At 40.7% G+C, this 27,551-nt stretch overlaps 1 protein-coding gene across 1 annotated transcript in view; it reads right to left on the bottom strand.

Annotated features, from left to right (window-relative positions):
• The window catches only part of AKAP6 (A-kinase anchoring protein 6), a 351,900-nt gene that overhangs the window by 250,121 nt on the left and 74,228 nt on the right, over positions 1-27,551 (bottom strand). Inside the window, exons 2-3 of the mRNA XM_008710422.2 lie at positions 14,668-14,919; positions 4,038-5,789 (exon numbers count right to left, since the gene is read on the bottom strand). Of these exons, the coding sequence (XP_008708644.2) occupies positions 4,038-5,789; positions 14,668-14,919 (2,004 nt within the window). The remainder of the gene's footprint in view (positions 1-4,037; positions 5,790-14,667; positions 14,920-27,551) is intronic.

Here is a 27,551-nt window from a genome sequence, read left to right as displayed (position 1 = left end):
ATGGGTAGTAAGGAGGGCACGTATTGCATGAAGCACTGGATGTTATACGCAAACAATGAATCATGGAACATTACATCAAAAACTAAAGATGTACTGTATGGTGACTAACATAACATAATAAAAAATTAAAAAATAAAAAGAATCCTCTCTGCTGAGTGGACCTCTCCCTTGTCCTTGCCTCATAACTGGGCTACAACTTAGAGTCTCAGTTCCCACCCCTCTTCCCTTCTCCATCTATCCTCATTCTCTCAGGGAATTCATCTATTCTCAAGACTTTATCTAGTGGGAAGGGTAAAGCACATGGAGCACATGGCTTACTAGCTGGGCAGCCTAGGAAAAGTGATTTCATCTCTCTGCACTCAGTTTCATCCACTTTATTTTTTTTTATTTTTAATAATAATTTTTTATTATGTTATGTTAGTCACCATACAGTACATCCTTAGTTTTTGATGTAATGTTCCATGATTCATTATTTGCGTATAACACCCAGTGCTCCATGCAATAAGTTTCATCCACTTTAAAAAGGGGATTCATTCATTCATTCAACAGTCTTTATTGAGCACTTACTATGTGCCAGGCACCATTGGAGGTACATTAGATTCATTAGCAAACTAAACGGATAAATATTCCTTCCCTCACAGAGCTCCCATTCTAGCAGGGGGAAACCGTAAACACACTAAAACAATAAGCATGCTAAACAGAATTATATAAAATGAAAGAATACAGTGAGACCTGTAGAAAAAATAAAAAGGTTTAGGTTATACCTTTTATTTTTTTTAAAAGATATATTTATTTTAGAGAGAGGGGGGTCGAGAGAGCGAGAGGGGGAGAGAGAGAGAGAGGGAAAGAACGCTGCTCTTACAACCCTGAGATCATGATCTGAGCAGAAACCAAGGGTCAGACACCCAAAGCACTGAGCCACCCAGGCGCCCCCTGGGTTATACCTTTTAAAAGGTGGTCAGAGTAGGCTTCCCTAAGAAGTTAGTATTTCAGCAGGCTCAGAAGAAATTTAAAAAATTAGAAATGAGAGCATCTGATGGAAAGAGTGCAGGCAGAGGGAACTGACAAAGATCCTAAAGGCATGGGCATGCCCAGCCTGTTCTGGGAACAGCAAAGAGGCCAGTGGGAATGGGTGAAGTGAGCATGAGGAAGAGCAGGTAGAAATCAGGTCAGAGAGGAAATCACAGGAACAGTCTACTTAGGGCCTCTGAATGCAACAGGAGCTGTTGCAGGGTTTTGAGCAGAGGGGTCATATGATCTATGTTTCAAAAGGATCATTTTGGCTGCTGTGTTAGAAACAGACTGTAATAGGAGCAGGATGGGAGCAGAGAGACCAGTCAGGAGGCTAGCACCAGAGCGGGAACACTGGGGGTAAGAGAAGTGGTCCATTTTGGATAATAAAACCTACCTCGTAGGGCTGTTTGAGAATCCTGTGAGAAAATTACTGCAGGTAAACTGCCTAGCAGATGCTTGATGCAAAGAAGATATTAAATAACACCTTGTCTTATTATGTTATATTTGCAGGTAGAATAGGTTCTCTGGGTCACTATAAATAGATCAAAGCTAGAGTGTGACATCCAAGGTCAACTGACCTGGAGGCTGGCAGCTGTGCCACTGAAGTGATAAAGGGAGGTTGGACGGACCAAGGGGCTTACTCTTTTAGCCTTTACTTCATATCCCAACTCCAGGATGGTATTTCCAACTGCCTACAAGACACTTCCTCTTAACAGTTTTATCATATAATCAATATCAATGTATCTGTTTTTTTAAATTACCTGCCTCACCTCTACCTCAAGCCAGCAACCCATCCAAACACTTTCTTCTATTAAAGATACAACAGTGCCCAGAGGCTGGACACTTGGCTTCGTCCTTGCAGAAATGGAAACAAAACATGCTACCATTGGAAGCTGGTATTGCGGCCACCATCTGCTTAAAACATCTCTATCTACAAAAGAAGAAACAAGGCCCAGAATGAAACAGGATTAGCTATGGGCCTCTCCAGGCTTTAATGACTGAGCAAGGCCTAGGACCAGTTTTCTGGATCCTGCTTTCTTCAACAGCCCTCCCCACCCATGCCTGTCCCACATCACAGCAGTCCCTCACACTGGCTGCCACAGGCCAGTTATCTTTGCCCTGGCCACCATCACAACTGCCATGACCTCCTTCCTGTTACTGTCAACTAAATCTTCTAGAAAGGCTACTGGAGGCCATGACTTACAGTGCTTTCAGTGTGCTCGTTCTAGGTTCAAATGCTTACTCTGTAATTACTAGCTGTGAGGCTTAAAGCAAGTTTTCTAACCTTGTTCTGCCTTGGCCTCTTCATCTAAAAAAGTCCTACCTCCCCCCAGGACTTAAATAGAATAAGGCATGTGAAGATCTTATCGCAGAGCCAAGCACAAAATAGGAGCCCAAGAAGCATTAGTTATTGTGGGTTTTATTACTACTCTCAGTCACTTGCAGAGAAGTTGCCATGGGAGCTGGGTGAACACATTCTAACTGCCTTGTACTGGCCTTCAGGGCCTTGTAGCAACCAGCTCCATTATATGTATGGGAACTTTCACTGCTCTCTGTTCACAGACCTTTCAGTCAGGACAGCTCTCTGTACCCCCCAACCCCCATAAACATGCTCATTCCCAGATCCCCCCTCTGTGTTTTGGCTTACGCTCCTCCTACCTGAAATACCCACTGCCCTTCTCTCTGTCTTAATCCTGGCATTCCCTTCAAAACTCCACTGAAGCCTTGGCACTTCACAAGAACTTCCCAGGCAAATCCTGGCTCCACTGATACCATTTTTTTTTCATAATACTACAGTATTTACATGCAGTATATATATTGATCACTTCCTTACTGAGGAATGGGAACATTTAGTTAATATATGGGCTCCAGAGCAGGCTGCCTGGTCTCTCCCAGCCTCAGTCTCCTTATTCATACAATGGGGTTAATATTAGGGTTGCTGTGAGAATTGGATACATAAATTCTTGGTAAAAATAATCATTAACATACGTTTCTATATTATAAAGTACATATTGATATATGCTATTATATATTGCCCTTAACTTTTCCTTCGCTTCACGAACCTTCATTTGCTTCCTCCAGGTTAGCCTGTCCGTGTGTACTATACTATTATCCAGTGTAATCACAGCTTCGATTATGGAGCTCAGTCCTGAGAATTCTGACATCGGTCCTCAAAGATTTCATCTAATAATCCATTCTAAAAGTACAGATTTGGGGTGCATGGGTGACTCAGTCACTTAAACGACTGACTCTTGATTTAGGACCAGGTGATGATAGAGGCCTGTGTTGGGCTCTGCACTGGGCATGGAGCCTGTTTAAGATTCTCTCTCTCCCTCTCCCTCTGCCCCTCCCCCCGCCCCCTCAACCTGCCCTGTGTGTGTGCATACACTCTCTGGACCTCAAAACATAAACAAATAAATAAATAAATGTACAGATTTACCCAAAATATCATCTCCCCATCTCAGAACCCATGGGTGGTACACAGTATAGGAAGCACGGTTATTAGCCAGAGGCCTCAAAAAGGAGAAAGACCGGAGAAATACAAAGATTCCCCCCCAAAATTGGAAACATCTGGTCTATTTCTATAGGGCGTTAACACTGGGAATGGTAAGCTATTCTGGGGTTAGAACAAACAAACCAAAAATCAGTGAGGATGACCACAACATTCCATTCATGTACTCCTGAAGTACTGGTGTGTGCACGGCTACTGTTCTACCGTATTTTGTATTCCACTCAAAGGGGCCCACCATTCATCAGGAGCCATGTTAGGTGTGAGCAATATCAACAGGGATTCCTACACCAAGCAGGGACACAGCAAGCTAACGCACTGCCAAGGGTAGTTCCTAATGATGCATACTCTGCCACAACGCAGTGATCATTGTGCTTTTTCTTTTCTTCTTTGAAGAATCAGGCTTATCAAACATGGCAACACACTTTATAATGAGGATGGGGAAGGATTGACCTTTTCCCAGCATCACTTCCAAAGATCAAGTAAGAAATCTTGCAAGTTAAGACCACCTTACCTCTATTTTCTCCCATACGGCTTCATAGTTGTCTTGGTGTTGAATATCTTGCATCAGTTTCTGAATTAAAGCAGATTTTGTGGCAGAATGGCTCTCATTTTTTTCAGAGGATGAAGCTCTCTCTGACTTCTCATGGATGTATTTTTTCATACCAGAGAGAGGCATACACAACTCCTCATCAGAAAGAATGTCACTCAGGGGCCCAGACTCCATGCTCTCCCCCAGGGAAGAGGCTATGTCACTGGACGAGCTCGGGGACACTCTGCCTAGCCTCGTATGCTTCTTCTTGACATGGTACGTTGGATAGATCTCAGAATCTGAGTTCATTTCAGACAGTTCCCAGTCATCAATATTTTGGATAGTTTCTCCTCTGGGTTTCTGAGGCAGAAGCTTTGTCAGGTTCTCCAACTTCAACGCTAAGACCTCAGTCTGCTTCAGATGAGAGGGCAGTGCTAGGTATTCGTCGGAGCCATACCAGGCCTCTACCACCTGACCATTCCTGGTGACGTGACTTGGGGAGGAGGAGTAACTTTTTTTGCTTTTGTTTTTTGAAAGAAGGGGTACTGGAGACACGATGCTGTCTGAGCCAACAGAGGATTCGCTACTTTGAGTAAAAGGTGGTGAGCTGGATGTTTCTGACTGTACTGGCAGTTCGGCATCCTGACTCCTCTGATTACATGGCTCGAGTGAAGATGTGGAAACGGAATCTGTTTCTGGCCCCTCTATGGCCTTGGGAGTACCTGAAGGAATTCCATTCGGCACTACTGAGCTCCTCATGCTTTCAGCTGGCTTGCCTGAACCCACTCCCCGTTTAGGCGTTGGGCACAGAGGCCCCTCTCCTGGGGCCTTGTGTGGCTTTTTAGGTCGAGGTTTCTCTTTATGGCAGTCACTAAGCCTTCCCAGGCTGGAGGATATTTCCTTGATGTGACTTTTGACAGTGTTTTCAAGATTCCCCTCCCCCACCTTGTGCAAACACTCATACGACTGGCTGGCAGCAGAAGGGCTGTTGGGGTAGGAAGACTGTAACGCCAGACAAAGCTTGGATCTGTCGGGAGGATCCACCAGAGAAGGGGTGCTTCTGCTCATCTCAGGCTTGAGATCAGCCATCTGCTTCTTTCCATCAGTGCTTTTCAGATTACTCTTAAAAGTTTCCTCTTTAAGGAAAAGCCCTCTTTTGGGCAATGTGGGCTGTGTGGGAGAGTCCTCATTGTAATTAAAGCAATCTCGAATGGATCGCTTGGGAGTTGCATTTTCACAAGGCAGAGGCTGTTGGTTCTTTGTCCCAAGTTGGGAGGAGGAACTGGATTCTTGCTTCACAGTCTCAGGAGGGCGTTGATCAGCATCTGTCAGAGCTTCCCCTGAAGATGACCCCGGTGGCTCCTCGACTGTCAAAGCACTGTTTTCTTCACATCCACCTTTGTCATCTGCTGAAAGAGATACTTGAGATGCCTCCTCACTAACTGCTTCGCTGCAGTTGGAAGGGACGGGGTCAGTCGCCACCGTGAGTAATCCAACACTTCGGATGAGCTCAGGGAACTCCTTTTCCATCTCACTGTAGCTCCAAGAGTCAAAGGGTTTGGTTTTGACCTGGCTAGAGGTCATGTCACCTAGGCCACCAAGCAAATCCTCACTTGGACTATAGTCAGACAGTTCAAAAGCAGTAATACCACAATCCAGAGACAAGTAATTTTGAGAGCATTTGATAGTTAACTGTCCTGAGTCGTCCACTTCTGTTAGAGAATCAAGCCGGCCCTGAAACAGACAAGGGCAACAGTTTCAGTAAATGCAACATCGATTACATTCAACTGCTATTCAAATGAAATCTCAGCAGAGGCCACTGTAAAGGTCAAAAATGCAGCAGTCTCAATTGCTTCTGGTTTAACATACAGAAAAGCATATTAATCAATTATATTGCTTTATGTTCTTAAATATTTTAGGATTTTTTCTTTAATCTGGAGAATAGAGGCTTGATAGAAACGGTCAAGGTTGAGCCAAGAATATCCATTCTTGCCTTAACTTTCCATTTTAAAATAGCCTGTAGTTCATTTAGTAAGCATTTCTTATATGATGCCTTAAGTAATAAAATTCTGGGAACAAAATAATAGAAGAGTAGAATCTCCATGAAGATCTGCTTTGCATATTGCTATCACTCCAAGACCTACCACAGTGGCTAGCTTATAGAAGATGCTCAATAAATACATTTAAGTGGTATAATTAATTACAGTAAGTGTGTCATGTTAACTATATATTCACGAATCACAGGAAGGTGAACTCTGAATTTGCATACAGTTCAGGACCAGCTTCTGTTTGTACCCACCCTTTTGAAGATAAACACAGGAAATCCTGGAGAAAAGTAATGAATATCAAAATGCACCATCTTAGTCCCTGTCCCCTCTCTCTGCATGCATTTTTCTCCCCCACTCCCATTTGTTATGTTATGTACCAATTGCCTCCCTCCCTTGTTATTTATAATTCAAGAGAGTCCAGTTTGATTTGAAACCCCCTGTGCTAAAAAAATAGCTTCACAGGTAGTATTTTTAATCTTTGATTATGTGATGAAGGGTTTTGTCTCATCACTAATGCAGTTTTTTTTTTTTAAGATTTATTGATTTATTTAAGAGAAGGGGGCAGAGGAAGAGAGAGAACCCTCAAGGTGACTCCCTACTGAGCATGGAGCCCGACACAGGGCTCAATCCCAGGACTCTGAGATCATGACCTGAGCCGAAATCAAGAGTTGGCTGTTTAACCAACTGAGCCTCCCAGGCATCCCTCATCACTAATGAGGTTTCTAATCTCACACAACAAATGGGGAGATTTTTGATTGACGATTTGCTTAAGACAGAAGGGCCCTGGAATCCTTTTATGTCTACCAGCTAAGGACAACCTGATCTGATCTAGCCCCTTAGGAGATAATGGAAGGAAACTGAAAGTGAAGGGTCGTTCGTTATATCCCCAGATCTCTCTTGTACTGGAGAAGGAAGTAGGTGAGCAAACTGAAGCCAGAAGTCACATGGCTGCTGAACCCTGTGTCCTACCGCCAGGTTATCCCAAGATCTGGCCACTCTGGGACCTCACACTGGGTTTTTGTTCATTTGTTCCTTTTGCTTTTGGAAATTTTCTCTCCCTTCACACCATTACCTTGCCTTTATCTCCTACTCCCTTCAGTGGTATTCCACAACATTCAGATTAATAATAATAATAATAATAATAAGCCTCATTTCACTTTTCTAAACCTCAGTTTCCTCAAGTATAAATGGGGATGGTTAATTACTACGACTACTTTTTCATTTAATCCTCACAATAACTTTCTTCTGGGGTCTGTACTATTGTCCCTATTTTATATAACAGGAGCCTAAGCCAAAAGAAGGTACATAACCGCATATGGCCTCGCATCTAGGGGCCGAACTGGCCTTGAATGGAGGCTTTCTGACTCAGAGTCCACACATTGACCTCTGCATAATAATTTTCTCTGATTCATTGGATATTATTTTAAACAAACATACCCCCTCCTCCAGTTTGTTCTCCACATTACCACACTGTAAAGAGTAACCTAGGAGCGCCTGGGTGGCACAGTTGGTTAAGCATCCAACTCTTAGTTTCAGCTCAGTTTCATGATCTCAGGGTGGTAAGATCGAGCCCTGTGTTGGGCTTCACACTCAGCAGGGAGTCTGCTTGGGATTCTCTCCCTCTCCTTCTCCCTCTGCCCCTTTACAAATTGCAAACATGATGTTAAAGTCCTGTAATAGCTTCCTGCTGCTGGGTTAAAAACCCAACCCCTTCCAAGAACAGACATGTAGAGGCCTCTCTCAAGCCACTCTCCCCTCCCTGGCTGCACCCAGCCACAGTGTTCTCCTTACAGTTTTTGAACATAATGAGTTCCTTCTGCCTCAGGGCTTTTGCACATGCTATTTCCCTCTCTCAAGAAAGCTTCCCACTTACAACATCTCTTAACTAGTTTACTCTTACACAACCTTCAGACCTCAGAGCAAGCTTCACTTCTTCAAGATTCCTAACTCCTACCTAAGTCAGAATTTTTTCCTTATAAGCTCTCATAAAATTATGTTATTTTCCATTTAAGCATTTACCTCAATCTGTAAATAAATACTATTGTGATTATTTGATTCATTTGTTTCTCCCATTGGTTTATAAGTACCACAGGAGTATAAATCACATAGAAAATGGCTGACTCACCAGAACACTTGCAACATTTAGCATGGTGATGTGCATAGAGTAAGCAATCACAGATGAATCTGTTGAATAAATGAATGAATCGATGAATGAGGACGTTTTGGAATGTGACTCTACGCCTTCATGTAATTTCTTCCTCTGATTACGTAGTTTTAGTTGACTCTAGTGATTAAAAGCCCAAGTTTCAGACTCAAATTCTGGCTCTACCACTAATTAGCCATGTGACCATGAGCCAGTAGCCTGATGTCACTAAACCTCATTTCCTTCATTTGCAAAATGCAAATGATAAGCCATGTCAAGTGCTGTTGTGAGTCTTAAAGGAGATAATATATGTAAGACACAAGTCTGGCACATGAATAGGTATTCAATGAATGTTCACTCATTACTTATTATTACTTTTACTGATCAAGTATACTGACGGGGCAAGTTTCATCAGAATGAGAGGCATCCCTATGCTAAATTACACTGCAAAAAAATGGGAAACCACTATTAACTGCCAATCTCAATAAAAATTATCTAAATGGAATTGTGTGGCTTTCATGCTTATCATGGCTTATCATGGAATTGATGTGGCTTTCATGCTTATCATGGCTTATCATGCTTATATTTTCTATCATTTTTATCATAAAAGTACAGCACTGTAGCTACTGAAGTGAGGTGAAAGAGGTTTTAAGTAAAAGTGTTTCTATGATGGGTACAGAAAAAGAAATTTGAGAGTTCAGGCAAAAATCAGATCCCTACAAGTGTCAGTCACCTGTTTCTATAGCCCTGGGAAAGTATCTGGTGTCCACTGTGACAGTCAAGGACCCCTCTTATCAGGGATACTGTGCAATATAACTGGTACTCAATAAAAGATATTAGATGAATATATGGTATATGAGACTACATCTCAGATAATAGGGTATGACTGTGTTTCCCTAAGTCTTCCCCTGAAAATCCCTTCCCTAGCCAGTCCTTTGGAAAAGAAAATACCATACTCATAAACACCTGGTGCCCCAAAGGGAACCCTCTTCCATCCTGTTCCCAAACAGGCCAACTATTTCTGTGCATGGCTGACTGTCACTCAGGGGTAACTATTTTTAATAAGACTGCATTTTTAATGTGGAAAAAATCCCTCCCTGAAAAACAAAACAGTGCATCCATTTTATATCTTAAAGACCAAATGATAAGCATCTACCCATGCATTGTTTTTAATGCAGTTTGTTATTAAGAGCATTCTTCAAAAGTACTTTTTCTAGATTTTTACCATGCAGAGGCAATTTTTTAAAAAGAAAGTTCCGTGAAGTATCTCAGAGCAGATGAATAATGAGTTTCATTTCTTAAAATATTCCTTAGTAATACTAATATTCTTAGCCCCGTTGCTTTGTTCTGGACCACTGTCCCAGAGAGTTTTCAAATGCATGTAATAGTCTCAGGTGGGTAGAGAGGTGAGGAAGAGTGCACGTTGTTTTTACAGTCCTTTTTTTACTTCAGAAATATCACATTTAATTGTGTAGTGCCATTAGCTGTGTCATGGCTGCCCAACAACGTCTCAACTCAAATATACTTTGATTTAGTATGTTATCGAGCAGTTCCTCAGATGAAGCTTATGTTTTATGGGGATGGTGATTTATTCACTTTATTGCTGGCTTCAGTCTTCTCTGAGACATCAAGGACACTCCCCCCCCCCAATTTGAAACAAAATTTTTGCTTTGTTCCTCACCCATAATTAAGTAAACTGAAGCTCTAGTTTCAAATGTCTTCTTAGATCTTTCTTAACACTACATTTTGCTACCAATGAATAGGAGATAAATTCATAATTTAGAGACTTGAAGATCTCCCTATTAAAATGCCCCAAAGTTCTATCAGTGTTCACTGTTACTTCAAGGTCAGTTTTGTACACTGACTTAGTGTTCTTACTGAGAAGAGAGCTGGAAATAGAATTTTACTGTTTTAATCATGGGTACAGTAAAAAATGTTGTACGCCCCCGACCCTTCCTCCCCTAATCTCACTACATGGTGTTCGTTACACTTCAATTACTAACATATACATTCACAGACCTCTTACCAGAATGCTGCAGCTCCCCTGAGTCTTTAGACCACATGAACTAGATTCTTTTTTTTTAACGATTTTATTTATTTATTTGACAGAGAGAGAGACAGCCCGTGAGAGAGGGAACACAAGCAGGGGGAGTAGGAGAGGAAGAAGCAGGCTCTCAGCAGAGGAGCCTGATGTGGGGCTCGATCCCAGCACCCTGGGATCACACCCTGAGCTGAAGGCAGACGCTTAACGACTGAGCCACCCAGGCGCCCCAAGATTCTTGATCAGATTCGCTTTAGGCCTACCATGCTGGGATTCTATGGCTCCGAACGTGTTCTGGAGAGCAGCAGTAGACTGAGAGGAGCAAGTAATGATAGGGAAACGGAAACCAAAGCAAAGTTTACTCTCTTATAGGCAAGGGGAAAACACACAAAAATATTTTAATATGTTTTATTTATACTATAGTAATTATTTTTAAGAATCTCCATTTTCTACAGGCTAAAATTATGAGTCAAATGATTAATTTCCAAGATTAATCCTAGTCCACCGATTGTATCTCCCTCTTCTACCCCTAAAGCAGTGATTATCTGCATTATTTAATTCAATTCAGCTCATCAGATTTTGATATACAGTGATACAAGTAAGGTGCTAGGGGAGATAGAGATGATTCTAATCTGGTACCAACACTCATGCAGTTCAAATCTAGCACGTACTCTGTCATGATACAAATGGACCTATGACAAGGGCTAACAGAAGAATACATAAAGTGCTTTGGGTACGTGCTCCGGAAGGACAAATGCATTCCCACAGACAGGGTAAGTATCGTGGAGGTAAAGGGCTTACTTACCACACCATCTGGCATGTGGTAAATTCTTAATCACTGTTGGCTACCGTGTTCTTATTGTTAACAGTTATCACTACCTCTGTGATTTTACCTCTCTCAACCTCAGTCCTATTACCTGTACGATAGATACAATAGTATCACCTGTGAAATAAGAGTAACAGCACCTTTCCTGCCTACCTCCTAGAACTGTCTGAGGATCTAACAAGAATATGAAGGTGATTCCTGACATGTGTTATTCATCTTTGAATGCCTAGTGCCTTATATATATATAGTAGGAAATCAATAAATATTTAGGGGAGATAGAAAGGAAAGCAGGAAGGAAGGGAGGGATGGATGGAGGAGAGAAGGAGGAAAAAATTACTATTATTACAACAGAGATCTATTATGAGCTGGTTTTATTTGTTCTATTTAATTATGTCTAGATTTATGTCCTTAGGTAGTCACTTAACCACTCTCAGATTCAGTTTTTCCATCTATAAAATGGGACTATTTTTAATATCTCTTACCCTCCTTAGTAAATGAAACAATAAAGTGCTTATCAAAGTATCTGAAATATAAAAAATTTCAGTACAACACACTTTTTATACAATGTTGAGCTTTGCCCTATTTTTTATTTGTTTAGTTGGTTGGTTTTGTTTTAGCAAAACATTTGCTAATTTGCTTACAAAATATGATGTGTCATATTTAAATAAAAGAATGAAGTTTATGCATTTTGTTTTTGCAAAGATAGAACTTGCCACTTTCTCAACTTTCCAACTTATTCTTTAATGTGGCTCAGAAACTCAACTAGCTTACAAGAAGAGAAAATGAATTCACTTTCACTGGAAGGACATCGACTATTTCAGTTTATCAGCCTGTTTAATGCCATTTCCCTCTTCATTCTACAAATCTTTCACAGCTGAATTCGTTCTGATAAAGCTTAGAATTTTATCCTAATTCCCTTCCTGTTTTCCACAATCCCAGTATGCTGGCTGGCAGAAACAAATAAAACTTTAGTCTTTAAAATGTTCTCATGGAGTCACACTAGAGGCACAAATAGGTTTCCATAGCTTTAGGAAGGTTGGTAATGGAAACAGTGCTTCAATTCACAGAAAAATATCCACAAAGGAGACAGCTAAGAATCCACTGTTCTTTTACGCCTCACACAACATATTCTTGAATTTCAAATATGACAATGCACTAAATTGTTTCCAATCAAATCTGTAAATAACTGTTGAGCTCACATTGTGAGAACCATTATGGACACTACTTAATATAAACTAGAAACATAAAGCAGTGGCCAGGGACAATTACTCAGCCTCAACGACTTTTCATCATTACCTACCGTCTCTTGAATGACACCAGTGCAAATCAGTGCATGATGAAGGTATTCCACAAACAACGATGGTAAGTAACAATAAGCCCTAGAACAACTGCTATATCTCCTGCTCTACAACAAAGAGTCGATGATCAGTAAATGTTTATTTAATGAACAAAAATGTAAAATGAACTGATTTTATCCAATGATTTCTTACGCCCCCCTCTAGGGGTAGAAAGTGAGCAGATCTGATGACTGATCAATACTGGATGTTGGGCAGAGCCAGCAGGACACACAAGGAGGAACAAGAGGAACAACAAAATACGTACAGATTGCGGATGGCAGGTAGATAGCTAAAGAAGAAGCTCTTCAGAATTGAGATCTTTCCCAATCCTCATCTCTACTTCAATGGCATACACCTCATGAATACCACACTTAGGGCAGAGCTGGATACTCCAGAATTCTTTGTAGTCTCCCAGAACCACAAGAATCCCAGTCAAGGACCCTCTAAGGATCCCGTCTGGGAGGGATGGCATCTGGGCACCACATACACCCATGTATGCATTCTATGATTAAAAAGAGGACTCTACCAAAGTCTGTATCACTTCCCTCACTGCCACAATAACAGGAACAGCTGAATGAAAACGAAGAACATAAAGCTAGAAGTGAGGCCAGTAGATTTTGATTCTCATAAACTTCCAGGGCCTGCGGGGAATTTGCTATGGCAAGAGCACCGTTATTATGAAAACAATAATCAAGAAGTATAAATCATTTATGAGAATAGGCACACATTTGTTTTGTGTTGTTGAAAATGTTGGAGCCACTGAAACATTAATTAATACTGAATTATGCAACACTCATTATAAGGCCTTTTAATCTTATGCATTTATATAAGTGTTTTATAAACTTCTACAATATCTATTTTCCACAAAACCAAGGGTAGGGCACTAATGCGGATGTCCAGAGCCAAGGGACTATACACACAGACACACACTCTATGATTCTATATACCATAGCTATCTAGCTATCTACACACACATACACACACACATACACACAGCTCTTGCTTAGTTATTAGCACAATGCTTTGCTCCTATATATGTCAATTTTATGTGGGATGAGGAGAGTTCATTTGGATTCAAATTTACCGTGTTCATTCTTTTTCTTTTACGATTTTATTTATTTATTTATTTATTTATTTTATTTATTTATTTGAGAGAGAGAGAGAGAAAGAGTGCAAGCAGGGGTGGGAGGGAGGTGCAGAGTGAGAGGGAGAGGGACAAGAAGACTCCATGCTGAGTGTGGAGCCGATATGAGGCTCAGTCTCACGATCCCAAGATCATGACCTGAGCTGAAATCAAGAGTCAGATGCTTAATCGACTGAGCCACCCAGGTACCCCCCACAGTGCTCATTCTTAAGCCGTGCATCAAAAGTGACAACAACGAACTCTTTAAACTACTCTTAATATGAGTACAAAAAATCTAAACACATTGGTTGTGTAAATTCTGAAGCTCATTTGACTCACTGTATCCAGAATGATTTTTTCAAAGCATGAACTTAATCATGTCAATTCCCCAAACAAACTCTCCTGTTGTCCCTAAAATAAAGTCCAATTCTTCTAATATGACTTTTCATCTTCATAATCTGACCTCTGCTCACCTATAATTTCAAATCCTGGTGCCTTGACCTTTCTGCTCCAGTGTTGTCTAGAGCTCTCTGAGCCTGTCATTCTCTTACTTCTGGATCTTTGATAATGCCACTCTTTCTGGCTAGAACCTCTGTTCCCCAGTCTAATCCTGCTTCTCCTTCAGATCCCAGGTTGGACTCACTTCTGGAACAGCTTTCCTGTCTGAATTAGGTGCCCCTTCTCTGTCTTCCAGTGGCATCATGTGGATTTATCACAATCTGCCCTTAATGTCTGTTCTTTTGTCTTTATTGGGTACTAGATTCCTTGAAGGCAAAGACCACATTTGGTCACTCTTATATTCTTAGCACCTAGTGCCTAGCCATAGTAAGTGCTCAATAAATATTTATCAAATCACTGAATGGGGAAGAAGCTACTATGGGTGGTATGTGCAAACTATCAGGTGTGAATTAACTCTGGTCTAAAGTTTCATTCACCTCAGAAGTGCCCTAGCCTCTGGTCACTATACCTAGATTCAAAGCCCAGCTCAGGACCTGATTATTTACCTACAAAGAATTCCTATGCCACATCTCTGAACTGAAAACATTCTCCAATGGCCACACTCGATAACACACTACTTGGCTTCAAATACCCACCTCATTTGTCTCTTCGGAGAAAGCTTGCAGAATGTCTGTCTGCCTGGTGTAGTTGCCATTGGCGTCCTGCAGGCCCTGCAGAATTCGCTCCCGCAGAACCAGCACAGACACGCGGAGCTGGTGCCAGAGGAGCTGCACGGCGTGGATGTCCACAATCACGTTGACGGAGTAGGACAGCAGCTTCAGGGAGAACTCTGTTTCGAGGAGGGCATGGATTTGCTCCACATGATCCGAAATATCTTCACAAATGTCCTGCAGTAAGGAAAAGCAAAATATATGAAGACTATTTAGCCTTACTCCAGGGACCAGGGGGAAAAGTCACTCCTTCACTTGACACCAACTGTCAGGGCCCACAGGTCAGGTAAACCACATGCTGGGTGACTTGCCTTTGTTTTAGATCAGATGAATAGGGGCAGCCCAGATTCCTGGGCACCGGCCCGCCAATGCATGCAGGTAAATCTATCTTTTTCTAAACCACAAAAACGCACTATTCTTTCCAATTTAATTATTTCAGTTTGAAAGTTTACCCAAGGTAAGAGGTCACCTCACAATTCCACCCACTATTCTCTTTATTTGCGGTTTGTTGGGGATCCTGGCAAGGGTGCCAACAGCTGTTTTCTGGGCTAGTGGGGAGCCCCTCTGAGCACACATTATTTCAGGACAGAGGCATCATCCAGACACGGAGCAGGAAGAAAGATGGGATAGAATGTGTGCTTCACAGGAACTCCCAACCATTCTCAATGAGCCATGGGGTCCTTGGTGTAAGGGACAATTGTCACATTTCCACAATAACAGATTTTAATATTTAAATTCATAAGGAATATCTAAATTTCAACTCACACTTTGTAATCAGAATATTCTTTTATCTAAGTATAGGTGACATACAATGTGACATTAGTTTCAGGCACACAACATAGTGATTCAACTTCTCTAAATGTTATGCTATGCTCAGCGCAAGTGTAGCTACCATCTGTCACCATACAGCGCTATTAAAACATCACTGACTATGTTCCCTAAGCTATGCCTTTTAACCCTGTGATACTTATTCATTCCATAACTGGAAGTCTGTATCTCCCACTCCCCATCCCCCATTTCACCCATTCTCCCTCCCCCCTTCCCTTTGGAAACCCTCAATTTGTTCTCTATATTTATAGGTCTGACAGAATTACTCTTAAGAAAGCAAGCCAGAAAAACCCCAAGGACAAAGAAAGACAAAAATACAGTTTTGTTTTTAAGACCTGGACATTTTAAACAAAAACATTACTGAATCAAAGTTTCAATCTCCTCCACACATACTATTAGGTAGGCAGATTTGGCGTCTGATATGTCACTTGTCCTTACAATTTCCCAAACTCCCATTGTGCCGTCAGAGGTCCTAGCATGAAATGGGTAGCATCAATGGTAATATTTACTTGAGCAATTTGAGTCCATTAAGCACCAAAAGGATGTACATGTCAGCTAAAAGTACTCAGTGATTCATTTTTAGTTATGCATCAGTGATTTTTTTAAAATGGGGCTTCTATTTTTGATTTTTGTTAAGGCTAAAATTTTAGGATAACATTTGAGGTCTGAGTCCTATCACAAGTATCCAAACAGTGATTCTGTGCTGGAAACACAAACTTTCAATTTCATATAATTCAATTACTTGTTTCTGAAGAAAAATTAAAATGGAATCTGTATTTACTGTGTAATAGTAGGCAAAAAAATTCTATTGAAGCATGATGGAAAGTTGTGCTGAATTTTTAGTAATAATTATTGTACAATTCCAATAAATATTCTAATATTATTTCTTAAAACTCAAGAACTAATTAGTGATAGTTACATAATTGGTGATAATAATTTGAAATAGATTAAAAGTTTAAACAGATGCTCGAGTCCTAAAGTTCTTACAAATGTGGCCCATGAGCACATGCAGTCCAAAAGAGATTTGGAGCAAAAATCACATTACCTTATTAACCAGTACATGGGAACCACTCACAGCTGGATTAGCCAGTCTCTGCTGCCCTTTGGCACATTTATCCCCTACGCCTCTTATTCCTAATACCTAGACCACCATCCCAAAGCAAATGTCCTGTACCCTTCTCCCTCTTGGATTAGTACATTTCTATGTAGTACTGTGTTACCTTAGGAAACTCTCTTCCTCCCACTGCTGATCTCTTCCAAATTCTCTGTACTTTTCCTGGCTAATATTTCCATTCCATTGTAAAACAAACAAACAAACACTCTACTTAACTTTTTCACAGAACAGTACATCTATCTCCTGCTCTTCCCCAAACCTGACTCTGTCCAAGGTTCCTGCTTCCCCCACTGCCCTCCCAGTGGGTGAAGGCTGTTCATTCTCCCAGCCCTCATCTGACAGATGGAGAGGGGGAGGGCTGATAGGAGAAGGACAAGCCTCAGTGATTCTTTACCACTTTCTGATCATTTTTCTTTTGCCCTCATACTAACACCCTTTGTTTTCACTAGGTGTCTGCTGACTGCTAAGCCTTCTCATCTTCCTTCTTCATTATTGCTGCCTATATTCTTCTCTTTCACTCCTCCACGCTGAAGACTGCAGTGGCTTGGTCCTCTCCATACTGAACAAATCATTATCTTAGGCAACTTCAATATTCATACTGATGAACCAACCAATATCCTAGCCTCTAATGTCCTTTACTCCATAACCCTTAAGACCTTCATTCCTATTCTACTGGGATACCTCTCTGCCAGAGCCCTACCTTGGACCTTGTCATCACTCCACCTGAGGAACAATATCAGAAAGTCCCCTGTGCCACCAACCTCTCTTTGACCTTTTCACTTCCATTCTCCCACTACAGGTGCTCTTCAAACCCAGCCCAGCCACCAGCCCCTCCACCCCCCTCCTAGCACAGCCTCTATAATAATCACTTCAACCACTCCCTTGGTAGTATTCTCCACTTCCTCACACTCTTGATTTCATAATTTGGATTTGTTAGTATCTGTCTCCTGGGTCCCACTATGACCCTACAGATGCAGAATACATTATATACCTAGGGGAAGAAAAGGTTTGGGTAACTTTAATGCCACCTGCTCTGAATACTCAAATAGGCATTTCTCAACCACACCATTCCCACCCTCCCATTTAATATGTTATATATAGTCTTGGCACTACTACATGCTATCACTCTTTCTAAATATAATTTGGCTCCTCCATGATGAATGTAGGAACTTAGTCAGAGCCAGGTCATGGGTCAAGACGGCCAGGCAACCATCCAAAGGGGCACCAAAGCATCAATGGTGCCTGTTAAGGTTTTCACACCCTCCTCCTTACACATCTGTGAAATATAAATTGGCCCTGTTCCTACAGAAGCAAATGGGCCCTGAGGAGAAAGAAACACTCTCCCCCCCAAGAGCTGACCTCCCTCTATTGAGTATTTTGGCAATGTGCACGTGCAGTCTCTGTTGAAATTCTGAAACTAAATAATGCATGGCATGGTGCAACCTTCTGGGGTCTATTCATTATTTATTTTTATGCCCTCTACTCTGCTACCAGGTATCTGGTTCGACAAAATTACATGCACACAGAAACTGTAGAAGAAGAACTGCAGATATATGTGTATGTTTTGTGTGCGTGTGTGTGTGTGTGTGTGTGTGTATACACACACATGGATCCCTGTCTCACATCAAGGTCTTTCATCCATTTGGAGTTTATCTTTGGGTATATATATATATATATATATACACACACACACACACACACACACACACTCAGGACAGTGTGTATGCCCCCCTCCAAACTTGGAATTAAACTTAGAATATTCAACGAGAGGTTTAGAGAGATAACTGAGTGATTCTGAATCTATATATACTTTTTAGTAATGTAAAATCTGCTCTTCTCTGTCCCTCTATGTAAATGTCAACCAAATATTTAAAGAATTATCAGTTTGAATCTTCTGAGGCTTAGATCCTTAACCATTGCCAGTTTGTTGTACATTTATACGAAAGAATCTGAAGATTATGAATACTCTGTTTATTTTAATCCAGTCAACTAACTAGGTATTAGAGACTTTTAAAAAGGATTTGCTGAATGGCTACATCCCAGCAGAGGCTGTTTGGAATTAAAAGGCTCTGAAAAATCTGACCTGTTGGAGGCCCTAATCAGCACTAGATTAACAAGGTGAAGTAGAAGCATGGTGGGGTGGGGGGTGTTGGTGGAGGGTTGAACCAGAGCCCAACTGATGCATATAAGCCTTGACTGCACATGTGACTCTAGTAGATAGCAACTGGAAACTAGACTGTACGCACATGTTTAAACTGCTCAGTGTATAACAAACTTCTGAGCACTGCAGTGCTACTTACTAGAAACAAATTTAGTAACTTTAGATTCACAGATTTTTAGGAATACAGAAAGAAACAATCCCTTCAAGTTCAGGACTGGAGATTAAGATAGATAGATATAGATATATATATATCTTAAAGACCTATAAGCAAAGCTATATATATAAAGACCTATATATAAAGATACATATCTGGGGCGCCTGGGTGGCACAGCGGTTGAGCGTCTGCCTTCGGCTCAGGGCGTGATCCCGGCGTTATGGGATCGAGCCCCACATCAGGCTCCTCCGCTGTGAGCCTGCTTCTTCCTCTCCCACTCCCCCTGCTTGTGTTCCCTCTCTAGCTGGCTGTCTCTATCCTGTCGAATAAATAAATAAAATCTTTAAAAAAATAAAAAAAATAAAAAAAATAAAGATACATATCTAGATATATATAGATAGATATAGATATATATAGATATAGATATAGATATAGATATCTTAAAGACCTATAAGCAAAAGTATTTCTCTCTATCTGCTTACTGAGAACATTAACACTAACATTAACATTATACAATTAGAGGGGTGCCTGGGTGGCACAGCGGATAGGCATCTGCCTTCGGCTCAGGGCGTGATCCTGGCATTATGGGATCGAGCCCCACATCAGGATCCTCTGCTATGAGCCTGCTTCTTCCTCTCCCACTCCCCCTGCTTGTGTTCCCTCTCTCGCTGGCTGTCTCTATCTCTGCCAAATAAATGGATAAAATCTTTAAAAAAAAAAAACATTATACAATTAGAGATTTTAAATTTAACACAGCAATGACTGGTTAAGCTGATGTAGTGACTAAAATTCATCGTGAAGTATAATCCCCTCAAATTTTAATGTTTGACTTCAGATTCTTTCCTATTCCTACAGAGGGTATTAGTAGGCAGAAACCTGAGTGTCTGTAAAGGAGATAAGATCAAGAAAGGGATGAGGATGTTGAAGACTATATGAGTGACAGCATGGAACCCTTTCCAGCATCAAGGGGAGAGTTGGCTTGGTCCACCAGTGTATCTTCTATAGAGCAAGTTATTCCTGTAAATCCATCTTTCATAATATTAGCCCAAAATTATCCCATTTCTCCTGTTCACACCTAGTTCTGGTCAGTATTCCTATCAATTTCAGCCCTTCTCCCCATTGTTATCTCTACCAGACCTTTCATCTCTGACCTTCAGATTCCTCTCCTGACTCCCAAGTATGCCTCAACTGGGACAAGGTGATGACGGACGGATCCACCAATCCCGACTTTTCTCATTCTTAAAACCCCAAATTCATCTATTTCCCTTAAAGGCAGCTCTCATCCCTTGTATGCCATGTCCACAAACAGAGCTAGAGGACTGTGGGACTGTGTGGAGGTAGGGGAAGGCAGATCCAGGGAGAGGAAACCAAAAATACCAAGACAAACTGTTAACATTCAGAAGTGTGCCTGGAGTTGGCTCTGTTGTCCTGTTCTGTTAAGAATAAATGAAAGCAAATATATCTAACTTCCTATGAATATGGTGACAAAAGGCTGTTTCATATAATTATGAAGATTTCATCATCATCGTCAGAACGCAACTTCATTCCCAGAGTATGTATCTTGGTATATGAATGTTCTCCCCAACTAGGGGGCTGGTTCCCCAGCGCCTCTTCATATAGTTAGTGGCTATCAATAAGTCGGAAGCTCGAGAATTCTGATGATATGGATCTTACTTTAACATACTGACAATGAACAAAAACTTAACTTTAGTAGATAGAATTATTTAGTTTTACTTTTCAATATCATCAGTTGGTATCAATTACTTTAGCTACTTAAAATCTCCCATGATGCTACATGAATTTCATTCATTCCCTTATATCTTTTCCTCTAAGATGTTCTCCAGTAAGCCCATTTAGATGACTAAATCAACAGACTTCTCAAAGAATAAAAAACTTTTAATTTTAAGTTGAGGATAGTTTTTAAATGTTCTTCAAGCAAGGACACTTTTTTTCATAGATCCTCAAATTGTCCCTGGTGCAACCTATAATCATTAAGGATAGAAGGATAATGTCTTTAGAAATTAGTCATTTGGTTTTTTCAGTGAATATGTGGAGCACCCACTACGTACTAATCCACGCACTGGGGATACAAAGTTGAATAATGCCAGTGTTTGACCCCACCTTTGTGGAGTCCCCTGCCTGGTAGGAAGGGGCAAGGAACCAGAAATCATAATTGGGAAGATAAGTGTTCACAGAGAGTGCACAAATGAGGAGGAAATGACTCTGCCCATGGAGGCAAACAGGAAAGGGGCAAGAAAGCTTTCCTAAGGAAGTAAAGTTTGGGTCTTGAAGGAGACAACCAGGAGGATGAGGCAGAGAAGAGCATTCCAGGGAGCAGGTGTCAATGCGGTCTCCCTAAATATGGACCCGGGGTTTGGCACTGATTTTTCTTAGTCATGGTATATTATATACCACCCATAAAAGAAAAAAATTATTTTATCAAAATTTAACTCTGTGAAAGATAATTTTAAGGAAAAGCTAAGTTACCAGGAAAATATTTGCAAATCACCTATCCAATAGAGGATTTATATCCAGAATATTGTAGCTCCCTCTGATCTATGGGAGATACGTTCCAAGAACCCCAGTGGATGCCTGAAACAACAGATAGTACCAAACTCTACATATACTATGCTTTTTCCTGTACATACATTCCTTTGACAGAGTTTAATTTATAAATTAGGCACAGTAAGAAATTAACAATAATAATAAGAGAATAATTTTAACATACTGTAATAAAAGTTGTGTGAATATGGTCTCTCTCTAAATATCTTATTGTACAGCTCTGACTCTTCCGCTTCCTATGATGTGAGGTGATAAGACACCTATGTGATGAGACGGAGTGAGGTAAATGAAGCAGGCAGTGTGATGCGGGGCCAGGCTACTACTGACATCTTGACGATACATCAGAAGGAGGGTCCTCTGCTTCCAGACTGCAGTTGATCACAGATAAGGAGGAACTACTGTATATAAAGAATTTTCAAAACTCAACAGTAAGAAAACTAATCTAATTATATAATAGGCAAAAGACTTAAACACTCTACCTAAGTGTAATGATGGTATTATAATGATGGTATAATGATGGTAAAAAAGCACATGAAAGAACTTTCAGCCTCATGAGCCATTAGAGAAATGCAAATTAAAACCACAACGAGGGGGTGCCTGGGTGGCACAGCGGTTAAGCGTCTGCCTTCGGCTCAGGGCGTGATCCCAGCGTTATGGGATTGAGCCCCACATCGGGCTCCTCCACTATGAGCCTGCTTCTTCCTCTCCCACTCCCCCTGCTTGTGTTCCCTCTCTCGCTGGCTGTCTCTATCTCTGTTGAATAAATAAATAAAATCTTTAAAAAAAAACACACAATGAGATACCTATGAAAATGGCTAGAATAAAAATCTGCAGTAATACCAAGTGCTGAGAAGTTCCAGAAAAACTGTAACTCTCCTGCAGTGCTGGTGGAGTGCAGAATGTACAGTCACTCTGGAAAACAGTTCAGCAGATTCTTAGGAAGTGAGACCTACACTACCATAGCACCCAGCAATCCCACTCCTGAGTGTTTATGTTAGAGAAATAGAAACTTAGGCACATTCACAAATGAAAAGAAGTTACTCATAATCACCAAAACCAAAATGCCCTTCAGTCAGTAAATGGATAAACAAACTATAGTACATCTACATAGTACACAACAAATGGAAGAGAGATCTACTGATACGTGTAACAATTTGTAAAATCTCAAAAGCATTATGCTAACTGAAAGAAACCAGTTTCAAAAGGTTAAGTGCTGTATAATTCCATTTATATGACATTCTCAAAAGAAAATTATCGTGATGAACAATAGATCAGTGGTTGCCAAGCATTGGGGTTGGGGAGGGCATGACTGTAGACTGATAGCACAAGGCAGGTTTTTTGGGGTGATGGAATTGTTCTGTATCCTGAGTGTGGAGACGGTTAGACAAATCTACACATGGGTTAAAATTTGTAGAACTATACACCAAAAAAGAAAGTCAATTTTTCTGTATGATAATTGTAAAAATAAGAAAGGAAAATCAGTTTATAGTCTCTTGGTAAAATGCATATAAAAATTAGTTTTGGGTCACACACTCCCTTCAGAGTCTTGGAAATTAACAAGAGCATAGTCATAAGGTCATGGCACTATCATTCTCCTTGATGCTACAGCTTCCACATTATTTTCTGGCAAGTATAAAAGAAAACGAGGGTAATCTGGAGCCCATCTCAAAGTGAACTCAAGCAAATGACAGTGGTTAACAACATATCTTCAAGGCTGCGTAAGACTTTTTCCTTAGACATTTCTGCGTTCATGTGGGAAAGTGATGTTCTCCATTTTGCTTAATTCACAGACAGCACAGTAGCCTCTGTGGTGTTCACAATCACTCACAGCATAAAATGCACCAAATACATCATGTTGCCAACTGCCCACTTCGCTCAACCTTTCTGACACACTGTGGTCTCAAAATTGCAGCTGCTGCTGCCTGTCTTTGAAACAGGAATCTTCTATGGTTACTGAGGCAGCTCATACAAACACTGACCTGGGACTGTTTACAAATAAACTCTAGCTGGTTGGGCATTTTTCTTTTAATTTAGTTGTGTGTTTATGTCATGGAGGTGCCTTTTTTTTTTTTTTTGTAGGATTGCTGTATATTTTTCAGTTGTACCTTATTTTTTCTAGACAGACACAGTGCTGTTATGTATTTGACCAGTATGTTCAGTTTTCACCAGCACATGATAGGGATGAGGGCACCCTTCCTGTGAGTGCTCTAATTGCTTCAGCTCCTGCTACTTGTCCCGGGGAGAGGATCTGTTTGCTGTCTCATCATAGGGCCACTATGCCCATTTTCAACCATTCTTGAAACATCTGGAAGGTTTTCTTGTGAAATGACAAGTATCCATGGATCAACATTCTTCCAAAGTGGCCCAAACTGCCAATCTTCAGGCTGTGTGTATTTGGAGGGAAAACCACCCTTCTTGCAACTTCCCTGCCCAGGTACTAAAGCAATACTTGGCACCTCAGTTTCATGAAGTTCCATAAATACAGTCCTTCCCCTTCTCTCTACTTCTTGCTTCCCCATATGCAATCCCCAAATGAGAAAACACAGAAAATCCCCCCTATATCCACAAACTGCCTCTCCATGGGAACAAACAGTAATTGGTAGGCATTTCTCCACTCATCTAAAACCCCAAATAATGTTTCTCTTTTTCTTCTCCTAAAAATAATTTCACTGTATCTCTCAAAACACTCTTGACTTGTATTTGTGTAACTGCAGGACACACTCAAATGGTTTTTCTAAGACACTGAATTAAAGCCTGCTTTTTAAAGGGCAGTCAGGCCTCCTTCCACTTCCATTGTTTTCCTATCACAGTTTCAAAAATCTCAAACCCTCAGCTTAACCAGTTCATACCATTACATTTAGAAAAATATAAATTACATTTGTAAATCACATTTACAGAAAGTTTTCACAATCTAAAGTCAGTAAGCAGGGGCGCCTGGGTGGCACAGCGGTTAAGCGTCTGCCTTTGGCTCAGGGTGTGATCCCGGCGTTATGGGATCGAGCCCCACATCAGGCTCCTCTGCTAGGAGCCTGCTTCTTCCTCTCCCACTCCCCCTGTTTGTGTTCCCTCTCTCGCTGGCTGTCTCTATCTCTGTCAAATAAATAAATAAAATCTTTAAAAAAAAAATAAAGTCAGTAAGCAGAGAACTAAATAGAAGTATTTTCTGTACATATTTTAGTCTTAATGCAAAGTGCCATGTCATCATGACTGTTCATTTTGTTTACTAGCAATCGTAGAAATAAATGATTAAAGTATCTTTTACCCATATGCTCACCATATGTGTGTGTGTGTTCACTAGGAAAAGCTGAGAAGAGATTCTTACCTAATACATGGACTTTATATTTTAAAATACAGATCAAGGGAACACCACAGTTACTTGGTTTTAAAAAAACTCCATAAGTGAGCCATTTGAACTAAAACTTGCAACTTTATATTAAAAACTTCCTTCTGCAGAGTATTAATGTCATCTTCAGTTGATTTTCAAAACTGTACTTTCTCCAAAATACACATAGATGATCCTATGACAAGGTATTTTATTTCCCCCAAATTAGACTGTTCCCTCTTTTTTTTTCCCCTTCCGTGAGAAAATATACTGTCCTAATGGTCCTAATTTCTTCTCTGTCATATTGAGAATGACTGTAATGGGAGGGTGGGGGAGAAGCAGAGCCTTTTTATGATCATCACAGTATGTACTTCTCTCCAAAGTTTTAAGAATTCTATGGTTACAAATAGAGGTTATCCTTTTAATTGCTAAAATTTGGAAAGTGTGAGGACTGAAATGAAATTATTTATGTGCAAATGATTTTGCTGTTATCATTAGCTATAACCCATCCATTTCCCTGACCAGACTGTACCTTTCTGGATGCAGGAAACGTGCCTTCATTGTCTCTGTATCTATACTGCCACACTGCTAGCATACTGCCGCGCATTTGGTCAGTGTTCAAAGGATGTTTGCAGAATAAAATACTGTGTTTCACAAATCAAACTGAAATCCCTATAAAGCAAGTACTAGTCTAGTTTCCTCCCTTAAGTGCATCCACGCTAATTGGCACTCGATTGGCAAAAGAAAGCCCTGACATTGGATGTCAGCTGTTCTGATTAGTAGAGGTGCTGAAAAAGCATGTAGGTTTGGGAAAGTAAAGGAGATGATAGAAAGGAGAGGATGAAGATGCTAAATACAGACGTGGAAGCCTTCACACTTCCACTTTCACACTCGGAAAGTCTACTTTGCCTTCAACTGAGAAAGGACCAGCTGGAAGTTCTGTCTGGCCATACCTGCCCATATCCAAATCTGGATTGTTCTTCACATAATTTGAATTTTCTTGTTGTTGTTGTTAGAACTGTTGCTTAAAAACTTCAGAGGATTCATTGATTGAAATATCACTTTAAATTCCTAATCCCAGGCTCTCACTTATATGAGAGGAAAAAAAACCTGAGCAAAAAAGATGAGAAGAAAATTGGCAATTCCTAACGCACGTTGGAGAAAATGGGTTTTTTGTTTGTAAAGATTTATTTGAGAGTGAGCGCAAGCAGGGTAGGGGCAGAGGCAAAGAATCTCAAGCAGACTCACTGCTGAATGCAGAGCCCAACGCGGGGCTCAATCTCACGACTCTGAGAACATGACCCTGAGATCATGACCTGAGCCAAAATCAAGAATCAGTGGCTTAAGGGACTGAGCCACCCGGGCGCCCCAGAGAAAATGGTTTTCTAACTGGGTTATTGCTTAGACACAGTGTTACACCTGGCTCAGGTAGATAAATGTTCAACACCTAAGTGCAATCAGTAACAAAAATCACAGCTATGGTCTTGACTCTAAACCACCCATTTGGAAATTGCTTGGAAGGTCTATACTTCCCACATCTGTAGAAGTGATTTCAGGTAGAATGGACGGAGAAGTCAGAGGTGGTTCTTACACTGCAGCGTGCTTGTTGATCATGTAGATTCTGGGCTGCTCCTTTGAAGAAAGATGGGACCAAGAGATCTGCATGTTCTTAAGCACACAGTGGCCACGATGCCAGTGTTCTTGGCACCACACACTGAAAACCACTGAGCCAGATAGGGATCATCTGGCTAGGCTGACCAACACTGAAAACGGAACTATGAGCACAACTTGAAAGGTAACCCACCTCTGACATTATTCAGATGTATCTACGGCAGAACTTACATTCTTTTTGCCCCAGAATATGATTTTCCACAACTTGATTTACCCACTGCTGACAACATTGTGATAATCTAGAGGACAGCATCAGGTTTGTGGGCTTGTTTAACAGGCTTTTTTTTTTTTCTTGTTGTTTTACACTGATATTATAGAATGAAACAGATATGGGAAATCACACAAAAATATACAGCTTACTAAATTATTATAAGACAAACATCGCTGTAACAAATATCCGGGTCAAAAATTTCCCAGCCATGTGCCTCCTCCTCCTCCTAAAACCCTCTTTCCCTGCAAAAATGGCCACTATCGTCACTTGCACAGCCATCACTTTCTTGCATCTCTTTCTGGTTTTATTACCCAAATATGCACTCCTGGATACTATAACTTCCTTTTACCAGGTTTTTCGCTTGCTATGACCGTTTAAGTATTTTCAAATCTACAGATTCCATCTATATTCCTTTTTCATATAATTTATCTGTTGAAGATCCTGAGGCATTATACCTGCAGTTTCCCATAATTAGGATTTGTTGATTGCAGTCAACCATGTTGGCTCCTCTGTCCTCTTTACTTCCTACAAACTGGCAGCTGAATCTTGAGGTCTGATGAGTTTCAGTTTCAATTTCTTTAAGTATTATTGTGTTCTTTCAGAAAGAGGCTTTTACCTTTGGTTTTGTTCTTTTTTGATAGTTGATGACATCCACTGTCCTGGTAGTTGGTGCTCTGTGCCTAAGTCTATTAATGCACTGGATGTTGCAAAATGATGATATTCTATCATTTTGCTTTCGTTTAATAGCTGGAATAACTTCATTAGAAGATGCTTCCCTTTCTCAAC

This window comes from Ursus maritimus, unplaced genomic scaffold (genome assembly GCF_017311325.1).
Source record: "Ursus maritimus isolate PB19 unplaced genomic scaffold, ASM1731132v1 scaffold_36, whole genome shotgun sequence".
Lineage (NCBI taxonomy): Eukaryota > Metazoa > Chordata > Mammalia > Carnivora > Ursidae > Ursus > Ursus maritimus.
Note: the sequence above shows the minus strand (reverse complement) of the source record. Positions and strands in the feature narration are given on the sequence as shown.